Genomic DNA, 23,067 nt, shown 5'->3' with positions numbered 1-23,067 from the left:
TTCTGCATGGAGTTTGCATGTTCTCTCTGTGCATGCGTGGGTTCTCTCTGGGTACTCTGGCTTCCTCCCACAGTCCAAAAACATGACTGTCAGGTTAATTGGCCTCTTTAAATTGTCCCTAGGTGTGAGTGTGTGTGCATGGTTGTTTGTCTCTGTGTTGTACTGTGACCTGTCCAGGGTGACCCCACCTCTCGCCTGGAATGTTAGCTGGAGATAGGCACCAGCAACCCCCCCGACCCCACCAAGGGACAAGGGTGCAAAGAAAATGGATGGATGGCTCGATTTAAAGGAACTCAGTGTTTCAGCAGTTTCCTGGACAAGCTGCCACCAACCCTTGTAATAGGACATCCCTCCTCAAATAGGACAGGCCTGTCCTCAAAACTTCGGACGGACAGGTTTTTTTGGGGGGGGTTTTGTGGATTACAAACTCTTGAATTTCATAAACGGTACATTTTCAAACCTGAAAAGAATACTGTACATCTTTTCCTGAGACACAATATTTCTCAGAAAAAAGGAAATCTGAGAATAATCTTATGCAGTAATCTTATGTTCCAGTAAAAAAAAAAAAAGGTGTTACCAAAAGGGATCCAAACTGAACACAGTTGAGCTGATATCACTGAATTTGTCAAATTCAATTGGTCAAGCAAATGGTGCAGGTTTCAGGTTCTGTTCACTTGGCCAACGTATGATTTGTTGGAAGAGCAGACTTGGACAAGACTGACTCGGTGCAAATAGTTATATTGTTTTAAGATAGTCTTTAATCAGAAATGAAGCAAATGAAAAGGTCTTGGACCAACTGTTCTACTTTCAATCACTCACAAGCAGTTGTCTGGTTTAAAGACATTTAAAAATTAGCTGAGTTTTAAACATGAACTAAGTTGAAAGTAAACTGGGGGGAAAAAAAAGGCAAAACGATGGTTGGAATTCAATTATTCCTGTTTATTTAAGCTATGTACAATAAAGCTTCATTACAAGTCTTTCTCCAAAACTTTATACAACACCCCTTAAAATACACACACACACAAAAAAAAGAACAAACACCATGTTGACCTGCTTGAAGCTGCGGTGGGCAGTCGTACGGCCACTGAGGGATGATGAGGGCAGAAGCGTTCTTTGTGACAGAATAAGCAGCAGAAGCGAGAACATTGCTTCACAGCCCGACGGAGGGATGTAGAGTTTAAAGTCGACTACTCCTTTGGGAGTTCACCACTTCACAAAATCCCCCCCACAGTTTATTTCTGAATCTGGGATTTATTCCTGATCATCAGTTTCAATGCAACAAAAACCAAAAACACTTTTGAAAAATTTCTGCAAAGGGAGTTGGAGGTGGAGAAGTAAGCAGAAATCTAAAAAAATAAATAAAAAAAAAATCATTTTGCTTTTTATGGCTCTGGTTTATTAATTCTCTCTTGGACATGAATGTTGCAGTTTGGGCAACACTTGCTCATTTAATTGTTAGTCACTATTCTACAAACTTTCTAAGCAAGTGAGTTGTTTTATGGAAACAACACAAAGAGGAAGCTTTGTGCTGCAAGTATGTTTCGTCTTCAGCCTCACAACAGAAGACCAACTGAACATGGGCAGGACATCACTCTGCAAATATCACTCCATCATCTTTGGTCAAATAATTGTGCAAAAAAAAAAAAAAACAGGACATATTTAGTTTGTTCTTGGTCAATAAAGAGAGACGCCAACATAATTCCACCAACACAGAAGGAAAAATTTTCACCCTCCCTTAAAATTGCCCTCCCCCAAAAAATCCTCAAATACTTTTCATAGAATGTTAAAACTTAGTAGCCTGTTCCCAAATGTCTGTTTTAGTTTGTTTTGTTTTTTCTTTTCATTATTTTTTCCTCTAGCTCAGCATCTTGCTACAATTGTTGGGAATGCCTCTCACCACCTGCATGGGAAGCTGCAGTTTCTACTGGCCACCCAACAAGAGCTGCATTAGTAGCACAAAAACAGAAAAACTTCTTTCCCATAGAGAACGTCTCATTTCCAGCCGCACTAACTGATCTCGGATGCAGAACATGTTGAGTTTTGGGGGGGGGGAAATTTAGCTGGCTGCCATTAGCTGCACCGCTGATTTTATTTTTATAAAAAAGGTTGAGAAACAAAGCTGTAAGCACACATTACCCACTAAACAAATATACATTCATCTGGGCTAGAATCCTAAAGCAAAAAGAGTGTAATCCACAGGAAGTTAGTTTCACTTACATACATGAAAGCAAACAGCTTGAATTAACATCTACATGCGTTCGGGTGTAGCATTTATTCAGAGAAATTAGGTGAACCGTCAAGGATTTCTGACGTTGCATCCGTAATGGTTTGTATAATAAAGTAAAAGAGTCATAGTGAAGTCCAGGATGGAGAAGAGTTCTGCACAAAACGAGACGTTGGAAGTCAAATAAATAATAATAATGAGCACAGGAATAGATTAAAATTAGCAATCAGGAAAATTCCATCTTGTACCACTAATTACTCAAAATAAACTTAGTTACAAGCATTTAAAGAAGGAAAAAAAAAAAATAGTACCAGTGCATAAATACGTTGCAACAAATATTAAAAAGAAGTTTTGCAGCAGGCCGAGCTGCTGCCAAAATTCTCACATTCATCGGGAAAAATATCATCGAAACAAGAAGGAAGGATGAATGCAATCATAGGTAAGTGGCCGAATGGAGGGTTTCTCATCCATACTTCAGATTGGCCTGTTTCTCAAGGCAAAATTCTCAAAGTGAACAATCATTAAATGTTACTGTTCTCCACTTTCAAAAAATGAAGAAATGTGCAAATTTTGCAAAGACCTTCAAACCAAAGTAAGATTACAAGGGTTCCAGTAAAACAAAACAAATCAAACAAACCTGAAAAACAAACACTTAGCACAGACAATGAAAACAAAAGAAATCCTAGGTCTTGCAATGGGATCACAAATAAAAACATCAGTAGTGAAATCTCCAAACCGTAATTTTATTAACATTAAAGAAAAGAAAAAATAAAATAAAATAAAATAAAAAGGTGAGAGTGAAAATACCTCAACGTCCGTGTGTTTAGGACGGACTGGACAAAATCCTCAGTATCAAAATCATAAATGGGACATTGCCTTGCTGAAAAGCCCAAACCCACTCCACATGTTACGTTTTCATCTCTTTCCAAATCTGTACTAGTGGAGTGCCTCCACACAGATCTGCTCCTCACTGATCTCATCCATCAACGGCACCTCCACAGGGCTGCAGATGTCGCTGTCATACACCTCTGGTCCCATAAGGACTTCCTCCTCCAGACTCTCCGCTTTGCTTTTGAATCCTTGCTGCTCTGAAGGAGACATACTCTCCACAGACTCCAAGTCCTCTATGCCTGCTCGGTAGTGGATCATCAGAAGAGTGAGGGCCTGAAGTCTCTCACCTGACTTGGCCAGAGCAGTACAGATGAGGGCCTTTCGCCGTGAATCCGTGGCCTCCTTCTCTTCCACCATAAGAGCATTATTGTGCTCCAGCTCCTGGTCAATTTCTTGTTGGAGTTTGTCCAGCATCAGCTCCAGCTTCTGCGAGCGCTCATCTGTGGGCAGGCCCCTGTACAGGTCCCGGCCGATCTCCTTTACGGCGATGAAGACGCTGTCGTCCAGTCCGCCCTCCTTTCGTACAAGTTTGCTGGTGCCACTGCCGCTAGCTGGCTGCTTTGATGGGCTTGCTCCACTAGTGTATGTCTCAGTGTCACTGCTTTCGTTGTCAGATGTGTTGGGCGTTTGCTTGGGTGACGGTTCCACAGCTCCAGGCACCACATCGGTCACCTGCTCGAGTCGTGTCTTGGGTACCTGGCGAAGATTAAGCAGACGTGAGCTGGTATTGATGATGTGACGCGTTAACCCTGTGGCCCGGTTCATGGTGGATTTGGCTTCGGGATCAGCACCACGACGTTCAGCCGTTGCCACGCAGAGAGGACTTTCAGCAAGGCACTTATCCTGGCACTTCTTATGGCAAACGTAGGAACAAATTATACACTGCGAGGCTGCCTTCGTCCAAACTTTCTTTTTGCAGTATTCACACCAAGTAGGGTTCTGGAACTGCGTGTCGTGGAAGCTGTGACGGACTTCTTGTGACTGCATAGTGCTGTAAACCAAATCATCACGTGGCGCAGAGGGAGTGGGTTCTTTCTCTCTCAAATCCTCATCGTGGAGGCTTCCTTCACGCTCCCGTTCGATCAAGCCCACCGGACACTCTAACTCACCCTCGGCCAAGTAACAGAAGTTTAAAGTGATATCTCCATAGCATAGCTTTTCATTGAAACCCTTGTGCGTGCTGAGATTGCGTAGTGCAGTGCGGCTGACATTTGCTTTTGGCTCTGGGGGCCCCAACCTAAAGATGCTCTGGTACTCTGCAGAAGACGTAGCCATACATTCCAGTGCCACATGCTCCAAAGGGAGGCTGACATGACCCAGGCACAACAAACTGCCTAACTTAAAGGGATCTTTGCACCACAGGGCCACATTGAGATACTTATGGTGAGTCTCCACCTCAAACACCACAGAGGCCTTGGACCAGCATGCTGTATGTTTACTAAATACAGTTTCTGGGGATTCCCAGAGTGAGTGGTCATCTAGACTGTCTCTTGTGCCAAAGGAAATTTCTGAAACTTTGTCCTTTGCTTGATCTGCCTTGCTGCTGGTAACAGAGCAAGAACTAAGAATCTCATCACTGGTGTCTGCTGCTTTTGTATTCTGTTTTCCGTCAGACTGCTTGATGCTCGTCTTCTCTGTGCCACTCTTATCCTCAGTGGTTCCACAAACTGAAATCTTGTCTAACGATTTTTCAGAAGCACTGGTGGTGGTAACAACAACAGTGTTTGTAACCAAGTCAACACCTTCCAGAAGACTGGTTTCTGAGGATGCAGACGTCAACCGTATCTGTGGTCTTGGTGGCACCGGGGGACGTGAGGGAGGAGGTGGAGGAAGAACAGTGGGCCGATGCACACTCTCACCTGGTTCACTGCTGGTTTTATGTGGTGAGGGTTTGGGTGATTCTTTGGGCTGGGGCTTTAGCGGAGACTGTAGACCGACAAGGTTTAACTTTCGGTTCAGTATGGGTGATATAGTACCAAGGGGCTTGGAAGCCAAGTTGGCCACTGTTCTTTTAGGACTTTGGTTAACAGCAAGTAAGAAGTCCTCCTTGGTTTCACTGATATTTGCGTTACTTATATTAGGTCCACTAGGCTGGTTGAGTTTGGGGTCCACAAGCAACTCCTCAAACTCAGAGTCCATGTCTTTGTTGTCAGAAATATCAGAAAGATTGGAGATGGGGGCTGGGTCCTCCTCATAACTTGTTGGCTGCGGAGTGAAGCCAGTTTCCTCTAGCTGACCAAGTCCCTCCTGTAGAGTCCCAAGATTTCCTAAAGGAGGAGTCTGATGGCGAATTGGTCTCTCATATAATACCACCACCCTGTCTCCTGCCTGTTTCAACAGTTTGGGCACTTGAACTGAAGATGTCACTTTCACTCCTGTCAAAAGAAAGCACACATTTTTCCTTCAGTAAAACAAAGACATCTTGCGTCTTTTAAGCTTTCAAAAATACATTTTTCTCCTTAATTAAACAATGAATACCTCCAATAGCAATGAGGCGATCGCCCTTCTGTAGGTCAGCCTGGGATGCAGGAGAGTTGGGTGTTACCGTTTCTATGCTGACATAGACTGCATCACCTTCCAAGGCGGGTATGTGCCTGAACGTCATCCCCACATTGCCACATGGTCCTTTAACAACCTCCGTCTGATGCAAACAAGCAAAAGAAAATTTAACAGTTACGGAGATTGAGATTTTAGAAGTTATACATGTTGGATTACAACCTTATTCTTTACAAGCACTGACAAAGATATTGGAAGGCTCAAGGTTGCATTATGTAATATGATCAGCGTCTTAGCATGGGGTGAACATTACTGATATAAAAAGGCATGCTCTAATCTGATCCAGGGTGGCAGTCAAGGAATTTAAAAAAAATTGTATTGAAGTCCCTGACCAAACTCAAATCCCTGTCAATGTTGATTACGACTGGTCTGTTTGAACGGTCAGTTGCATCATATCAATCAATCAAGTTTATTTGTAAATCACATTTCAGCAACATGGCAGTTCAAAGCACTTTACAAAGGGAAACATAAAAGAACATCATACTCCCATCAATTGTGAAAACAAATAACAGACATTACATTTTCTCAAGTGCCGTCATTAGAATCATCAATACACATCAAATGTCGATCAATATTCTGTTTATTATGGTTCAAAAGCAACTCTAAACAAGAGGGGGTTTTAGCCTTGATTTAAAGAAACTCAGTGTTTCAGCTGTTTTAAGGAAGTTTGTTCCAGATTTGTAGTGAATAAGAAGGTGGTGGGTTAGTACAACCTTCTATGTTCCACCAAGCAGCAGGTCTTTTAGGTATTGTGGTGCTAAGCCATTCAGTAATATATAAACTAACAACAGTATTTTAAACTCTATTTTCTGAGCTCCAGGAAGCTCATGGAAGGACTTTACAACCGGGGAGTCGTGCTCTACCTGCCTGGTTTTAGTGAGAACGCCAGCAGCAGAGTTCAGATTTTGGACCTGAACCTTAGTTTCTAGCAGTAACAACTGAAACTATGTGCTGACTCAAGGTCGCTCTTCTTTCGGACCACAAATAATTACTTTAGTTTTGTTTCTGTTCAGCTGGAGAATGTTATGTCAGATCCTGGCATTTATTTGTTCTAAAAATCTGTTCAGTGCATGGATGGGTTCAGAGTCACCAGGTGACATGTAGAGCTGTGATTCTCCAACATGGAATATTTTCATATGACTAATTAGAAAGAAAGTCCAACTATGACGTCTTCAACCCATCCGAAGTCACTCAAACTGAGGCAGTTATTTGGAAGAGTTCATATCTGGCCCAGAACCACAGCTGCAGAAATAACAACATGCTCACTTTATGACTATTTGTGCAAAGCAGCAAGAAGTGAACAGCAAATAATAAAGTGAATACAACCTGGAAGTATTTTAAGGTGACCAGTTGAGATTGCTAATCTGACAATCGTATTTTAGGATGTTTCAGAGTATGGGAACTATACGAATGAGGTGAATATGGAAAACATTGGCAAGGATAAAGATGGTGCAGGTGCCTTCATTTAAAAGAAAGAAGAGCTGACATGGTGTGGGAAGGCAGAGACAAATGACTGTAATTTCCCATGCTATCATTTGTTACTGTTCAGCTGGAAGGTAGTGATTGAGTTAGAGCTGGCCCTGAATAAGCAGATGATCTATACATACTGGCAGGCGAGGGGGTGAGGGAACGGGTTCAGCAGGTGGAGGGCTAAAGCTCACTGCTATGGGTGTCCTGAGCGACACTGTTTGTAGTCAGGTTACATGCCAAAATGGAACCAAACGTAGAACTGATTTAAGATACAATCTCCCACATCAATGATACAAACTTACCAAACATTTAACTTTTGTGGATTTTGCCTTGCTGATTGAAAAAACTGCATGGCTCTGACTGCAATATTACTTACGTGATGTATATGATCATGACCATAGTTCTTATAAACAGGTTTTAAACAAGTTAAGTAAATTAGCTTCTCCCCAATTAGATAACAATATAACTAGACGACTATTAACAGAAGCATTTGACAACACTGACTTTTTCTTTAAATAAAAATGTAATATTTCAGAAACAAAAATGCTTAAGACATTTGAATGCTTGCAGTGATTTTGTTCGACTGTACTTTTCTCTTCACAGTGGGAAATTACTGTTTACAGCACACACACAATTTCTGGTAAGCTTTATAGCATTGCATCCTATTACGGTGGCGCTGGCACATTACATAAATCAGCCAAACATTTGCGATTGGGTAAAATCCGATTCAATTGTTTAAAACTTCAACAGAGTTCACGCCTCCAGCAAGCGATTGTTTCTCAACAGGTCCAGACCTTCCGTACGAAGCAATGTGTAGAATAAGTGGCTAGTCTTTTCCAGGCTAGTAGTTTACCCATTGACACAATTTGTACAAAGTGAACTCTCCACACAGACAGCAGAGAATATTATAATGACTGAACAAAGATTGTCAGAGTCCTTAAGTATAAAATTAAATTGTTTTTCAGGGTAGGAGATGTGGTTTTAGCATCTGGGGCAGTTACACTGATGCCATACATTACAAATAATGTCATACAACACAAACTACTACACAAAGAGTAGTTTGTGGTGAACGAGATAACTTGACAATTCACTCAAATAATTATATATCGCACCTTTTTGGCTAATAACTGGGATATTGACCTCCATGCAAGCACAATAATTGGAACAAGTGCTTGTCCATGTAACCTACTTTGTGTGAGAGTAACACACAAAGGAGGCCATAAGGTTCAGGGTAACCCTAACCCTAAGGTTACTATGGGGACAAATGTAGAAGCTACTCATAATAAAATAACTTTCATTGTTTCATCTTTGAGCAAACAACCTGAAAACTGCATAGAACCACAGGATATGCAAAACATGGGGATATTAAGCAGGATATTAGAAACAGAAGAGGACATATATCCTCATTTCAAACCTAATGACTTAATCCATCTAACACAGGGTGTCGGACCAAAAGAGGAAATCACCTATTCTTTCTGAAGACAATGATTCGGCATTAATTGTCTTGGACACCATGCTTAGAAATAAAAGTAAAAATAAAATAAAAAATAAAAACATGCCTTTTATATCAAAACTTTTTTGCGTAGTTTTCATGGTGGAAAAAAAAAATTGGGCTCAGTTGAAATTATTCATCTCTAACTCAAGTTTGGTTGCAACAAAGTACAGGTTTGCTGAACCATGCAATACTTTGTGTTCTCTGTTACTCTTCATAAAAGCTACATCTGGTCTGGCGTTCTGTTTTGCTATGGGGTGAGTTGGGGAGGGGTGGGAGTGGGGGTTCACACTGACTAAGATAATGCTGCCAAAAAAACGTAATGCACTGCACAGTCTCTCTCCTGGACAAAGCTTTTGCTACGACTAACTGTATGTGCCCAGATTTATCCAATAGACTAGAAGACTGGTTCAGAGCTCACCTTTATTGTACTCTGGCTCATTGTGTTTGAGGAAAAGAATTTGCTCAGCTTTACCTTTAACTAAATCAGAAAAAAAATCTCATCCGAGTATCGTCTCCGACCTGGATTGAATTTGGTGCAGCTTGACCACCACCTCACATCAAGGAAAACTTATTTGATAAGGAATTAAACTTTCCATCAGCAGACTGAGTTGCAGAGGCTTGGACAGGCTCGCATTGTGGCGCATTGTGTTGCCACCATTTGATAAACACCATTACAGAAAAAAAAAAAAAAAGGAAAATTAATAATATCAGGAGGCTGGTTTTTTAACAATTAAACCTTCACTCCATGTATTTCATATGCTGTCACTATTGTCCATGTGTTGTGTCAATATGTCAGTGAAAGCATCATATCAATACAAATTCCAAGCATAATGCACATGTGGTTGAATTTCTCTTTACAAAATGAGGTAAGCGAGAAGCTAGCCACTGGTTCATGACCGTCACTGCAGTCTCTATTGTGGTCACTCGCCTTGCAGCAACTGCAACCGACAGTTGTGTGGCAAATAACGGGATCATATTGGCAAGAAGGGTGTTGAAGTGCGGACTTCACGCGGCTGTAACAACCATTTGAAATAGTGTGTCTGAGAATTTCTGCTGGCCAAAACAACAAGAGTCCACTTAGCCACCTGTGCAGATCCTGGAAATGGAGTCCTCTCCTCAGCCCAACCCCACCCCCATCACCACTGGGCCTGCTAATTAGATGTGGCAGGGAATTGCTGTGCACTTGCCTTGCAGCGACTGGTACCCTATAACCATACACAAATCGATCTGACATGTGGTATGAGATTAAATTACCAAGCAGCGCAGTGACAGGAAAGAGTTTTCTCCTCCCCAACCTCTCCATCTCACAAACACCCTGGCAGACCTGCTGTAAACCAGAGGGATGTTCAACCAAGCAAAAGGAGACGCCGTTTCAGTCCACCTACCACCTGGTTACCTTCCACTGGAAATTTGTTCCAGGTAGTCAAATAACCTTCTAGTCTCAGAAATTTATAAGAATGTTCCCTACAGAAGATTCGCTTTGGCAGATTGTCAATCCAATCTCAATTAACTGTCCACATAAATAAAACAAAGCAATTGCATATTTCAATTATAGTTGCAAAAGAAAAGCTGAAAAGCCACCAATAAAAACAAAAAAGTCAAAAGAAGGAACATTTTCCAGAGATTTCTCAAAAACACGTAACCAACAAAAGATGAAATTGAGTCAGTAGCTGCTGCCTGTGTCGACAAAATGATAAGACAGTCAAATAGATTTGTTTCAAAGTTCCAGGAGGATGACGTCTTCAGCAATTTTCTTTATTGTCGCAACATATCAACAAGGTCTTAATTACCCCAAAGAATCTTTCCATAAATTATGTGCATCTGTCTTTTCCCGCATATCCATCCGGCTCCGCCAACATGTGGACGGCTGCTCGAGTCCGCCTCACTGCACGCCACACACATCGAATGCATTCACAGCAGAATGAGAAATAGAAATATTGCTATTTGCAAGGCTTTGTGAAGTGATGTTTGCCTATATATAACTTGCACAAATAACGCTGACATTTTAAGAAGTGGAATCGAATTGATTTAAGGTGGTGGGTTTGTAGCAAACATGGTAACATAAGAAACCTTCAAAGTTCAACCTCTTCGGTTTTATAATGCAACTGCTTTAGTGGCTAGAAGTAATTTTGGTCTAGTAGCTTTACTTTTTTACATTCTGGTGCATATGGTCTGAAGCTCACAATGCATCAGTGTGTAAAATAAAGCAGTGAGAGGGGGGATTTTATCAGAGGTTCTCTTTGGGATCAAAGAAAGATCGGTCCAGTTTTCAATCCCGGAGGATAACAGGAGATCATGATAGCTCCCAATTTGAACATATTAACCTTTGATTTGTTTTGTGGCCGAGCAGATATAAAGAGAGGCTGCTTCACCAAAACAGACGGTGAATTGTTCCATTTACATCTGGCCTGTTCATGCTGCTACGTGCCGTTTGGTTTTTCTCCTCAGAGACAAGAAACCAGGAGCTGCTTGTTGTCTTAGTCGATGTTAACAAGGTTAGCCGCTGCTGCTCAGCCCTGAGAAAAAGCACCAGCACACCACAATTAAACTGCAAATTGCAGACGCACTAAACCAGCTCTCGGGAGCCGAAAGGGCAGAGAATTCACATATCACATTTTGCATTTAAAATGAGCTTTCTTTTGTAAGTACTAAATAAAGATAGTTTTTTTAATAGTTCCTAAATTCAGATGAGTTTGACAAATTGCAAATGGTTAAGATAAAATGACCAAAAAAAGATTCCATAGGGAATTATTTTTATCCTGTCTGCCTTCGACTTTAACTTTTCAACAACTGGATCATTCTCGAAGCGAGCCAACATATGAGCAATGAAATTAAAGTCCACAAATACATTGACCAATAGTCTCCTTTAATGCCACACAGAAGAGGTTATGAATTAAAATATTTAAAGAACTTTTTTTTTGGAGGAAAAAATGTTCTTTATTTTATGTTTCTTGAAATTGGGCTAATATTGTTTATGGTTAAGAATTGAATTTTGTTTTGTTTTTTAAGATCTGTAACAGTGGTGGCCTTTACTGAACAGTGAACTGACATGAAATATGGTAGAGAGAAAAGGGAAAGATATGCAGCAAATGGCCCGAGATGGGAAACGAACCAAGGTCCACCATGTTGACAACCGGAGGCTCTAAACACGGAGTCCGTGTTCTGCCACCTCAGCCATCAACGTCACAAGTTAAAGAACATTTATGGCTGCTTCTTGACTGTAACATGCAAAATTTTTAAACCTCCTGAAAGAAAGAGTTTGGACTTTAGTTAATAACCTAATTCTTCAGCGCATGTTTAAAAAAATAAAATAAAAAAATACAATGTTCATTCAAAACATATGTGCTGAAAGAATGAGCAGATCTTTTTAAAACTGAGCAGATTCTGAGAAGAAAGTCTCTAAATCAGATTTTTTTTAAATTATAATGTCACCTCAATAAAAGCTAAATCCTTACACAACGTCTAAGGTTTGAGCAACGGGGTGAATTTGAGAATTTGGGGTTGGTCAATTCGCGTAAATTGCAAACAAAAGAAAACATGCACTTTAATTCACAACTAGACTGACCCCTTTAGCATTACAGATCTCTACAAGCACCTAACAATGAGATCACATGTTCCAGTTAGGCCAGTTAGGACGATGTGCAGTTTTCGGTCACTTTGGTTTGAATTGGACTGAAGAAACTCATTTGGGATGTTTGTTTTTATTTTGTCTCTTTTTAAAACCAATAGTGTTGATTGATTCATTGACTTCTCTCGTTTCTTGGAGGGACGTAACATGTTCATAAGTTGTAGCTCTACTAATAGGAACATTAAGGTCACTGGCCGTACCCCCGTGTTCAGCTCAATGTTGACAGTTCAAGCATGTTCGTCCATAAAAACAATTTTCACAAAAGTTAATTTGCATGATTCTGGGAATGTAATATTCTCTCCGTATGCTTGGGCTAAAACAGATACACAGAATAAACACTATCTGTTTCATCTATGAAGTCAGCAGCTGCTGCTCCTGAGCAGTGACCGTATCACGGGAGGTTTGTTTGCGCCACAACTGGAACATATGAGAGCTTTTGACAGAGCATATACTGGTGGTGTGTGGAAATGGGAGCAGGCCTCTATTTGCACTTGAGCAGAATGGACTTGCACTCTCCTTTGTGAATCTATTATGGGCACAAAGGTGACAGAGCATCCAGTCAAGCAGCTGTACACATGCTACAGGCTTGCTCTTTAGAGGAACTTCTCAGAAGTCAGCTTGCAACTAATTTCACATCCCAGCCCCCACCCTGTCAGTTGGCAGCAAGACACCAATGGGTCCCAACTTGTCAATAAATAAAAAATAAACATGTTACCTGACAGACTGGGGTCAGACCTGTGCTGACTCGCCTGTCAGCATCCCACCACTACTGCAGGCTTTCTGTTGTCCTGGATAAAATTAGATGAAATATTGTGCAGTGTGTCCCCAGCTTAACTCAATGGTTCTGATTTTGGTTGATTCAAGTATTTCTATAACTGACTACATGTGGATTTTTTTTCTCTCTCTGTTTTAACTGAATTGTAAATATGACAATACGAAGACTGATCTAGTTCTGACAATCTAAGAATAAAGAGCACCGGCCGACTGACCTCCAATTTGTACAATTAAAATGACAGAAATGACATTACAGCCTTTAATACACCCACATAAGTAAGTTAATTCATGGAACTCCAACCGGTTTATGCCGTAAAAACAAATGAACGGATGTTCAGCCCAGCACTGGATGGCATGTGTTTCTTGAGCTGAATGATTAACCTTAGTGTTACATTTGTGATTGTTTTGAGGCTCGAATCTGAATTTTTAAGTTACTTTTTCTTTTCTTTTTTTTTTATTGTATGAGGCAGGTTTCAAAAGCTTGAACAACAAAAGCTTTGCCATGGAAACATAGGAAAACAAAAAGGTGTTCTGGCTAATTTGCACTTGAATTGACAGGAACAGCGGTTTGGTCGCCCACACAGTCCCCTTTCATAGCACGGTCATTGTGCCACAGCTGAAAAATAATCATCTGTCATGACTGTTGCATAATCCTTGCTGATTGGATGACAAGTATATTTTCACCTGCTAGCAGTCCCCCGAAAAGGACTCAGACATCATCTGCAATTTAATACATTATCAATTTGGCATTTTGGTTTTCTTCCCTTTGAGCGCCGTGGCTCGTCTGTCAAGCAGACGCCAAGCTTGTTTCACTGAACTCCCATCAAGTGGCCCCTTGACCGCACAGCATTTACTTATTCATGTAACATTTGCACACTCTCACCTGATTTTATCCAAGGAATAAACAAGTCTGCAGGTTTTGAAGTCAAAAGCAACTTGTTTTTTTTTTTTCAGCAAAGCCTCTGAATGTCCATGAAAATACAACATCAAACACAAATCTCTTTTAGAACAGAAACAAACTAGTGATTTAATTTGTCTAATATGCTGCACAATAAATCTTATAAAATGTAATTTTTGTAAAAAAAAACAACAAAAAAAACATAAGTATATTTTGTGGTTTCCATCATTCTAAATAACGTTAATATGGCTGACAAAAAACAGACATGCCTACGTCATGTCGGTCATCTGATCTTTGCAAACGAAAAATTCTTCAAAGTAACACTATGATTCAGGAATCAGTCACATCTCCAAATATCACACAGCTCACAAAGATCTTGTTAAACCAAGATTAATCTAAACATACAGCAATGCCTGTGTGGCACAAGGCAAAGAAAAGGCTTGCACATCAGGAAAATATCAAGTTTCAAATTTACTCTTGAAAAAGAAAATGATATTAATGACTGACACTTTTTTTTGACTGAATTTAAAATGTATTGATCTTTGAGAATGCATTCTTGCATTATTATGCCATGTCCAGTATTTAGTAGAAACAATAGAAATCTGGCCTAAGGTAGAGATCTGCAGTCTACTGGCTAACTGTGGTAATGCTTGTTGACGTAATCAGCTGGTATCAAAATAGAGCAAGCAGGAAGCAGCCTGACTAAGAGCGCAAAGGAAGAGCTTTTTAAAAAAACAGATGCAAAAAATGTAAATTATGTGGACCTGACTCGGGTTTAAGCTTCTGCGGTCTTAGTGTGACGCTCAGGAGGAGTGCAGCAGATGTCACTGTCAGACAATTGGGAAGCGGGGGATAGAAGCGCACACAAAGTCAGTGTGACCCTACCGGGACGCGCACGGGGTGAAACTAGCTGAATGCATTGGAAATTTGGCCAAAATTCAGTGGTGATATAAAGGACATTCAGTTGATTCCACAGAACAGAAGATTTACACAGACGCACATAGAGCAGATAGCATAGAAAGCATGTCTTTTATAGTAAACGCAGATTTACACATACGCAGTTGGGTAGTAAATGTAGGTTTCCTCACAAGCTTCCAGGGAAAACAACCTCTACACAAGCTCCTCTCCCACCAAGAGATAAACAGATGAGGCCTCCAGACTGATCCACTGTGCAACTTTCACTATTGAAATTCCTTCACTTTGGTTTTGTCAATATCAACATTGTCAATATTGGATGGCTTTGTACTTTTATAGCGTTTTATAAAAATCTCAAAGCACTTCACACTACAGTCAGTCGTTCAACCATTTACACACACACTCACACGGTGATGGTGGCAAGCTACTGTAGGCACAGCTGCCCCAGACGGCAGACTGCCCACCAGAAGGCAAGGCGGGTGAAGTGTCTTGCCCAAGGACACAACGACAGAGGCGGGGACACCGGGGACCAAACTAGCGATCCACCAATTGCAGGGCAAACTCCTACCTCTCTTCAGGAGTACAAACATAGTCTGTACTCCTGAAAATTGTTGTCTTGATGGTTCATTATCCATAGTCCAAAAATAAACTCAAAAACTTCTCTCCTGCTCAGCCACTGCCGCTCCCATGACCACACCCCCCAATCAGACCAGCTGAGATCTTTTCAAACTCTGTTAAGGACATTTGAGAGTAGAAAGAACATTATGAACTTAATCAACGACTGGAACAAGATTGCTGAACGTTTGTTCTTTATTTCAGTCACTTCCATTCCCACGAGAAGAAGTTGACCTACCTTTGCATTTAATTTTGGGTAAGTTTGTTTGGTTTTATATCTAGTCAATACAGGTAAATAAAAGGAAAGTGATTCAGAGCAGACTGGTGGATTGCTTAATTTAAAAAGAAAAAAGTCTACTTATGTGCATATTGTACATTTAGTCAATATGAACATAGTTGTATATTTATTTTGTTTGCTTTATGTTATTCTTCTGTTTTCTAATGTATGGTGTGTTATATGATGTCTTTACGTTTCCAGAAAGTGAGAATTTGTTCTCAATCGACTTAATAACTATGGTATAAAATTATATATATGTTTAAATATAAAACTGACAGGTCTTTCATTCGGTTTGATACTTGAATATAGCACCACTATACACTACACTTTATCAGGAACATTGCTTACATAAAAAACCAATTGCTGTTGGTCATATGTTCAGGTATTATTTGCAGTTATGAGCATTGACTTTAACCCTTAACATCTAACAGGTAATTTCTTCTCTGATAAGAAGCCATGTCTATGGGGCCAGCAGAAAAACATCCCAAATAGTAATGGCAACAAATCTGTAATGTGGCTGTGGCTCTGCTGGTCATGCACATGGCAGCTGGTCTATTGAGTTTCCTTGGAGGTGAATTGATCACTAGAAGAGTGATTAGGAACAAACAGCTTGTAGGACCAAGCTCTCATGTCTTTAATCTGCTTTTTTCCATACAGCCAGGTATTGTCAAACACAATTAGAAAGAGTCATTTAATTGACACGGGACTGTGGAAACGGCTGATAAATGTATCAGCTGCTACAACTCAATGAGTTTGTTACAAAATAATGCCAAACATAATGAATCCCTTGGGTGTGCTCTAACTACATGCTGGATGCACATGCTGTTGTGTACATAAGCTATTGTGGAATCTTTTTATAGAGTCCAAACAAATTGGCTTCCAGATTTTAAAGTGATCCAGAATTGGTAGAACATGTTGGCCTAAATATATTGTAATTTTTCTATTAACTAAAAAAATGCTGGTTGTGATAGGCCAAAACTCACAATTACTTCAAGAATTTATATCTTTTATTACATTTTTCACCCATGGAGTTTGCCATTTTTTCACCTGATGGGTTGATGGCACGTTTTGGTCTGTTCTGTACTTTACTAAGCACAGGAAGGCTAACTTTACCCGAGTTGTTTTTATCAATTTGCGTTTGATTGTTGTAATTTTAGATAATGCCACACTGTGCCACTATTAGCGGAAATTAAAAAAGACAGTGAAGTGAATCTGGATAATTTCCCACGTTTAAAAAAGAAGAGCACAGAGGGAGAGAGTCAAAACCAAACACAACTTCAGAAGTACCTACATTTGTGCCCTCAACATTTCTCTCCAGAAGACTGACAAGCAAAACTGACAAGAGGTAACAATCAACTAAAAATAAATCCCGTGCTATTGTGCTGCCGTGCTGAGACAGGACAGAGTTGGAAGCTCTTTGAAATGCTATTGGAGCTACCCTGCTGCCGGTAGTGAATATGAAACCATCGATCCGACTGGACCAGGATCGGATCGACACCGGACCCTAAACAGCTGTTACCAAACCAGACAAAGATCTACATATGCTGGGAGAAAATATCAAAGACACGCAGCACTAACGGAGCTATTACTACTTGAAATGCTAACAGAGCTATACTGCTGCCTGTTATGTCAGATCAGCATACGTTGTCAGAACAGAATACAGGCAGTTAGTACGCATGTGCGCATTAAGAGGGCAGCAACATTTAAAGGAGCTGTTAGTTCAGCATACGCGACAAGATACAACAGAAATAAGTCGATGAATCATTTTCAATGATAACTAGATATATATATATGCATTATCGTGGTTTCAAAGTGTATTTAAAGCAAGGTCTAGCTGCAGCTGCAGTCAACTACAAAACACGCCCTGAATAAAACATGCCTCCCTTTTCCTGGTTAACTGCTAAGTGAGAATGTCATACAGCTGCTATTAACAAAGTTTAAGGCAATCTAACTTCTACGTCATGGTGTTAGGTTGCTGATTAAATAAAAGCATATGGCAATGGGCAGCGTATACGTGTCTGACAAATTTAGCTGTCAGTTTATGCTACACGTATGACAATCACTTTTGACACTGTATGCTGATCTGACAGCATAAAATGTCTGACAGCTAAAATCACTTAAATCCATGTCTGTCAAGTTTGGTTGGTTACTCACAAACAAATGTTCTCGATTGCGTAGTTCACTGTCAAAAACAAACCCCGAGAGAAAGAAATCCTTAATGGTCTCTCCAAATAACTGTAGCATTGATTAGTGAAGAGTGCTTGCATAGATTCAGTTCATTCAGGAGTCAGGCGATTTACAACTCCATCATCAAGACAGAGATATGGAGGTATTAATTAACAACAATCACCACATCAAACGTAATGAACAAAGTCAGTTTGTGAGATCAGGTGCAACACTTCCAGTTTGTGCTCCAAGCGTTTGCTGACATGCTGTGGTGTCAATGTGTTAGCTGCTTAATGATGACGATGCCAATATTAGCTGGTCGACACTAAAAGACTGGAGCAGCAATTCTGAAATGTCATTCAGAATTGCTGAATTTCTAACAGAATACGTAAACAATATGGCAGAGTTTATCATTCATATCAAATTCAAGACACATTATTCCAGGCAGGGACCGGTACGTTTTGGTGCTCGCTAAAACGGGCTCAAGGCAACGCCTCAGAGCACCAACAGGTTTTTCAACATACGTTGCTACAATGAGAGGCATAAACCATCATGAGATCATTAAACTTAAATCTAACATTTACAACTGCTTTTAGTTTTTCCGTCTTATCAGAGCCTCCAGTGGAAAATCCAGGCTCATGCAGTCGGAAATCCAAACATGCCCCTTTCCTTTCAAGCGACACGAACACACTAAGAGCAACAAGTGTTGCAACACAACAGGACGTTGACCAGCATGCATGCTTGTATGTGCACACACATCCCCCTTTCTCTGCCCCTTCAGTTAAGCTGTCAGCAGGCATCATCACTGAGGGCTGAAAATGAAATCGACAAGGCAGATGTGCAAACATGCCTGACATACTGGACGTCACCACTTAAAACACAGCACACCATGGATGAGTAATAATAAAAAGAAAATCACAATTTTCTACAGAAACAGAAACAGAACAGCGAGTTTTTATTATGTGAAGCTTAAAGACTTAGACGAGCTAAACGTGTGTCCTCGTGACTCATGGAGCCATTTTTTGTGTAGGCTCCTGCAAGTTGTATTCATACATTTAATGACTAGCTTTCAGCAGATAAATCCATGGAAACATTGCTGGTAGTAAACAATCCCTGGTTTAACTCCACCGAACACTACTAGGCTAGGAATAAATATCTGTCTCTACAGACAATGGTTTATGACCTGCAAAATAAACTAAATTTAAAACAAAACTTCATATTATGATCCAATTGTTTTTTTTATTATACCATGCTATTGTAGTTAATAATCCATTTTGATTTTGATACAAAGACAAATGGTGAGCAAATCTGTTGACAGTCAGTCAGCTGATTCATGAACTCATTACAATGATCAACTGTCTGGGGGGGTTTTTCAGCTAAAGATGAAAGAAAATAAAAACAAAATTAAAAAAAGAAAATGAAATTCTGCTTCAATCACAAATAGCAAAATCCTATTCCTAGTCTGCATCAATTAAAACAGAAGTCTGTCTTTAAAGATTACACTGGCTTGATCAGTATTATTATTGCTTGCCTTTTTTTATGACTCTGTGTCATAGTACTGGAAGACTTAACCAACATGTCGAATAAACACACTCCTCATTAGATTTTAAATATTTTCTATGTGTCATTCAGAACAAGAAGAACAAGCTGTGAGTTGAAACAGGTAAACGAGAGACAAACGCAGCGCAACTGTGTTCCAACAGAAGATATTTCAGCCCTGAAATCTATCAGCAATAGATCATAATAAATAGCAAGGGAAAAAGGAGATGATAGATGGGGGGGGGGGGTGAACAAACAAAAAGCCTGATAAAACTGGCTCGTCTCCATTGTGGAAATTCTGTCCTGCTGGAAACACTTAAGACGGAAGATGGAGAAATTAAACTACCGTAATCCCAGCTAACCAGGTTTAGAAAGACAAACCACATAGAGAACAGCAGAGCATGTTGGTAAAACCGTTATACTTTAAGGCAGATATTTATATCTGGGCATCATCAAGGGGGAACAGCAGAGAAAGAGGGTGAATTGACCTTTTGCAGATGGTATAGTCTTTAATCCTTACTACTGAGTCCTGCTGAGGACATGCAGACTGGGGAGGGCTGATAAATCAGGCTCAAATGCCACTAGGAATCTGCATTTGTGTGCCTCTATTAACAAAAAAGGAATACGGACACTTTGAAGTGGGTCCACTCACAGAGGGCTGCGCTGAGGGCGAAACCGCTCGGGTGCAGAGACTGAACGGTTCACACAGTATTCACCGATAGAAAAGCTGCCTGCACCTTCACCTGACGATGGGACAGCTTGCTTCATTCACGTCTGGCTCTCCGCTTCAGCCAAAGGACATAAAGCAAACGCCGCAACAGTAGAGATCTTGTACAGCTTGAGACAAATAAAACCAATTTCCAGTTGATGGCCATGTTTTACAGCAACATCCACCACCTTAAATCAATCAAATCAATAAAATTGGATTTGTATAGCACATTTCAGCAGCAAGGCATTTCAAGGTGCTTTACATAATTAAAGAAAAAATAAAAATAGCATGTGACATTGAATAAACAGTAAGAAAGACAACTTCATGGAGACGACCGATTCTGATTTTACTCTGCATATTTATCCCTGGACATTTACACTGAAATCTCAAACTGCATAATGCAGCTCTAAACAGACAAATGTACTTTTTTTGTCTACATTTGGCACATTGTCTGAAGTTTAAACATACAGTTACATAGGCAGGTTATCACTGGACAGACTGCTGCTGAATGAGCATTCTGCGTGTAGGCCTGTCACAACAAGCAATAAATCAATTAGTCACATTAGAACAAGCTCAATAATCTCCATTTAAATGATTTATTGTTTTTCTCTTTTTCTTTCCCTCTTTCTACAAAAAACTGGATGATAAAAGTCTTCAGTCTGGTGCACTGGTCCCAACTAGCCCTCTTACAAAAGACAGCGTTGTTTACACAGACTTCATAATTCGTTTTGTTTATTGTTGTTTTATTTATGTTGCATATTTAAAATGTCTTCCAGTTCCAGTGTTGAATGTTAATTAGAATTTAAAGGTTATTGATCTTCTAGAATATGTTCCTGCCATTACCATTATATTACTTGAAAAGGGTCTCAATGATATTATTGATTATTGCAATAACGTTTGGGACAATTTATTGTCCAGCAAAATTTCTTTGATAGGCCTACCTGTGTGCACCATCACCTTATCCTTATTTTAAAGATAGATTTTTGTTGTGCTTTGTGCATTTAGGAGGTAGGGCGCCGTAATATTTCGAAAATATATCACCATCACAGTATCAGTGTGCGTCATATGCATTTCACAAAGAACCGCTTTGAGTCCAATAGTTGTTGGCTTATATATTTTACGAGTTCTGAAGTTGCCCTGCTGGCTAAATATTGCATTAGCATCAAGACTACAGAGTTTCATCACAGCAAAAACTCACACTGGACACAAATAACATCGCCAAAAATGTTAAAGGTCACATAAGAGAGAAGGAAGCACAAATTAGAGAGAAAAGAAGAAAACAGGCAGACATCGCAGCATTGCGATATTTACCAATATGATTGCCATCACAAGATTTTCGGCGCTGAATAACTGAGGACCAGTTACAGCAGCAAGCTTGTTACAGAGGCTGAAGAGTCCGCTGTTTGCTAATGCATTTACACACTGGGAGAAGGAAAAAAAAGTTGGCCAGTTTCAGAGACAGACCGATTGATGTGCATCACACATGAGTAAGGGTGATAAATTCTAGGTAGGATATGATATTGATGAGACGATGTGCGAGGTGTTTACAGGAACAGAAACGATGACCGTGTCCACACGGGATCACTAGAGATGCTTTGGGGGGCGTCCGGGGTGTAACGCAGGAATATTTGGCTGTCAGGGTAAAGTTCACACATTAAGACATTTCCCCGTTGGAACCAAGCAGGCTCTGCAGATATATTGTTTTCTTACCACATAATGTCTCCTGAAAACATGAATAAATTACAAACAGCAAGTTTGATATGAGAGCAAACTGCATAAATGACCTGACTGTGTCTGCAGAGTAGAAACCAAGACAGAATAACAAAAAGATTAGACATTTTAAAATGGCAGCTCTAGGGGGACATGAACGGGCTTATGTCGTCTCGGAGCAGGTTGTGGTATTTTATTGCCCCCTGCAGGACAAGTTCTCAACTGCTTCTCATTATTTAAAGGCGCGACATGAGAACTGGCAAAAAGGTTATTATTGTTCAACAGAAATAATCTGCGAGCCTTTACAAATGCCATTGGGAGGTGTGTGGACAGCTCGGCAGCGGCAGGTTGGCTGGAGCCTCAGCCGGTAATTAGGTGTGACATTTTCCCCTAAAATGGTCATTAGTCACTTCCAAAGCAGCCTGACGTGACGACTGTAATATCTCTAAATTGCAACAATTAGAAAGGTTTGCTGCAAGGGGCCTGAAGATTTCCTTCGCGTCGCAAAATGTCAACAATGGAACAATCTGATCAATGCAGAGAAGACGACAGTGAGCTTTTATTAATGTGTCATTTTGTCAACGTTTTCCAATAAGCAGCATACGACAAGGAAATGTTTTCCTCGGTTTTGCTACATTACAAGTTTTCGTGTATTATTAAATTGGCATTTATGTCTAAACTGTCAGCAGAGCTTATTCAATCACAATACAATGACCCAGAGATGTCCCTTCATCTCTGCCTTCAGACAGCTTACAACAGTGCAGCGCCATCTGCTGGTTGTGATATGCAGTACAGCATCTCTTAAGATATTCCAGCACTGTGATCAGTTTGCTTCTGAGTATTTTAAACAGCAATCTGTTGTTGGAAATGCAGCATGTGTTCAGGTAGCAGCAGATAAAACTAAGCCTGGTTCAAAATAACTATTGTTTTATTACATACAATGACATTTCAGTAAGTATAATTTTTTTCCATTCAATTTTTTCCTGAATGAATGTTCCTCCAATCAAAGCTGCAGAAAAGACGAGGTGATTTAAGAAAAGACGAGGTGATTCTAAAACTTTACACACATCTGCACTAATAAATGTGGCCTTCTATATTCTCGAGCATTAATGTTATACTCAGCACATTAAAATCAATATAATAAATTGATACAACAAAAAAATCTGCTGAACTTGGAAAAAAAAAAAACTAGTGTAGAAA

General features: G+C 40.1%; 1 protein-coding gene across 1 annotated transcript in view; it reads right to left on the bottom strand.

Annotated features, from left to right (window-relative positions):
* Positions 1-918: 918 nt before the first annotated feature.
* The window catches only part of pdzd8 (PDZ domain containing 8), a 33,994-nt gene continuing 11,845 nt past the window's right edge, over positions 919-23,067 (bottom strand). The window contains exons 4-5 of the mRNA XM_008428977.3: positions 5,594-5,756; positions 919-5,490 (exon numbers count right to left, since the gene is read on the bottom strand). Coding sequence (XP_008427199.1) covers positions 3,161-5,490; positions 5,594-5,756 — 2,493 coding nt within the window. The 3' untranslated portion in view covers positions 919-3,160. The remainder of the gene's footprint in view (positions 5,491-5,593; positions 5,757-23,067) is intronic.

The sequence above is a fragment of the Poecilia reticulata genome, chromosome 15, assembly GCF_904066995.2.
Source record: "Poecilia reticulata chromosome 15, P_reticulata-male-v2, whole genome shotgun sequence".
NCBI classification, from domain to species: Eukaryota; Metazoa; Chordata; class Actinopteri; order Cyprinodontiformes; family Poeciliidae; genus Poecilia; species Poecilia reticulata.
Note: the sequence above shows the minus strand (reverse complement) of the source record. Positions and strands in the feature narration are given on the sequence as shown.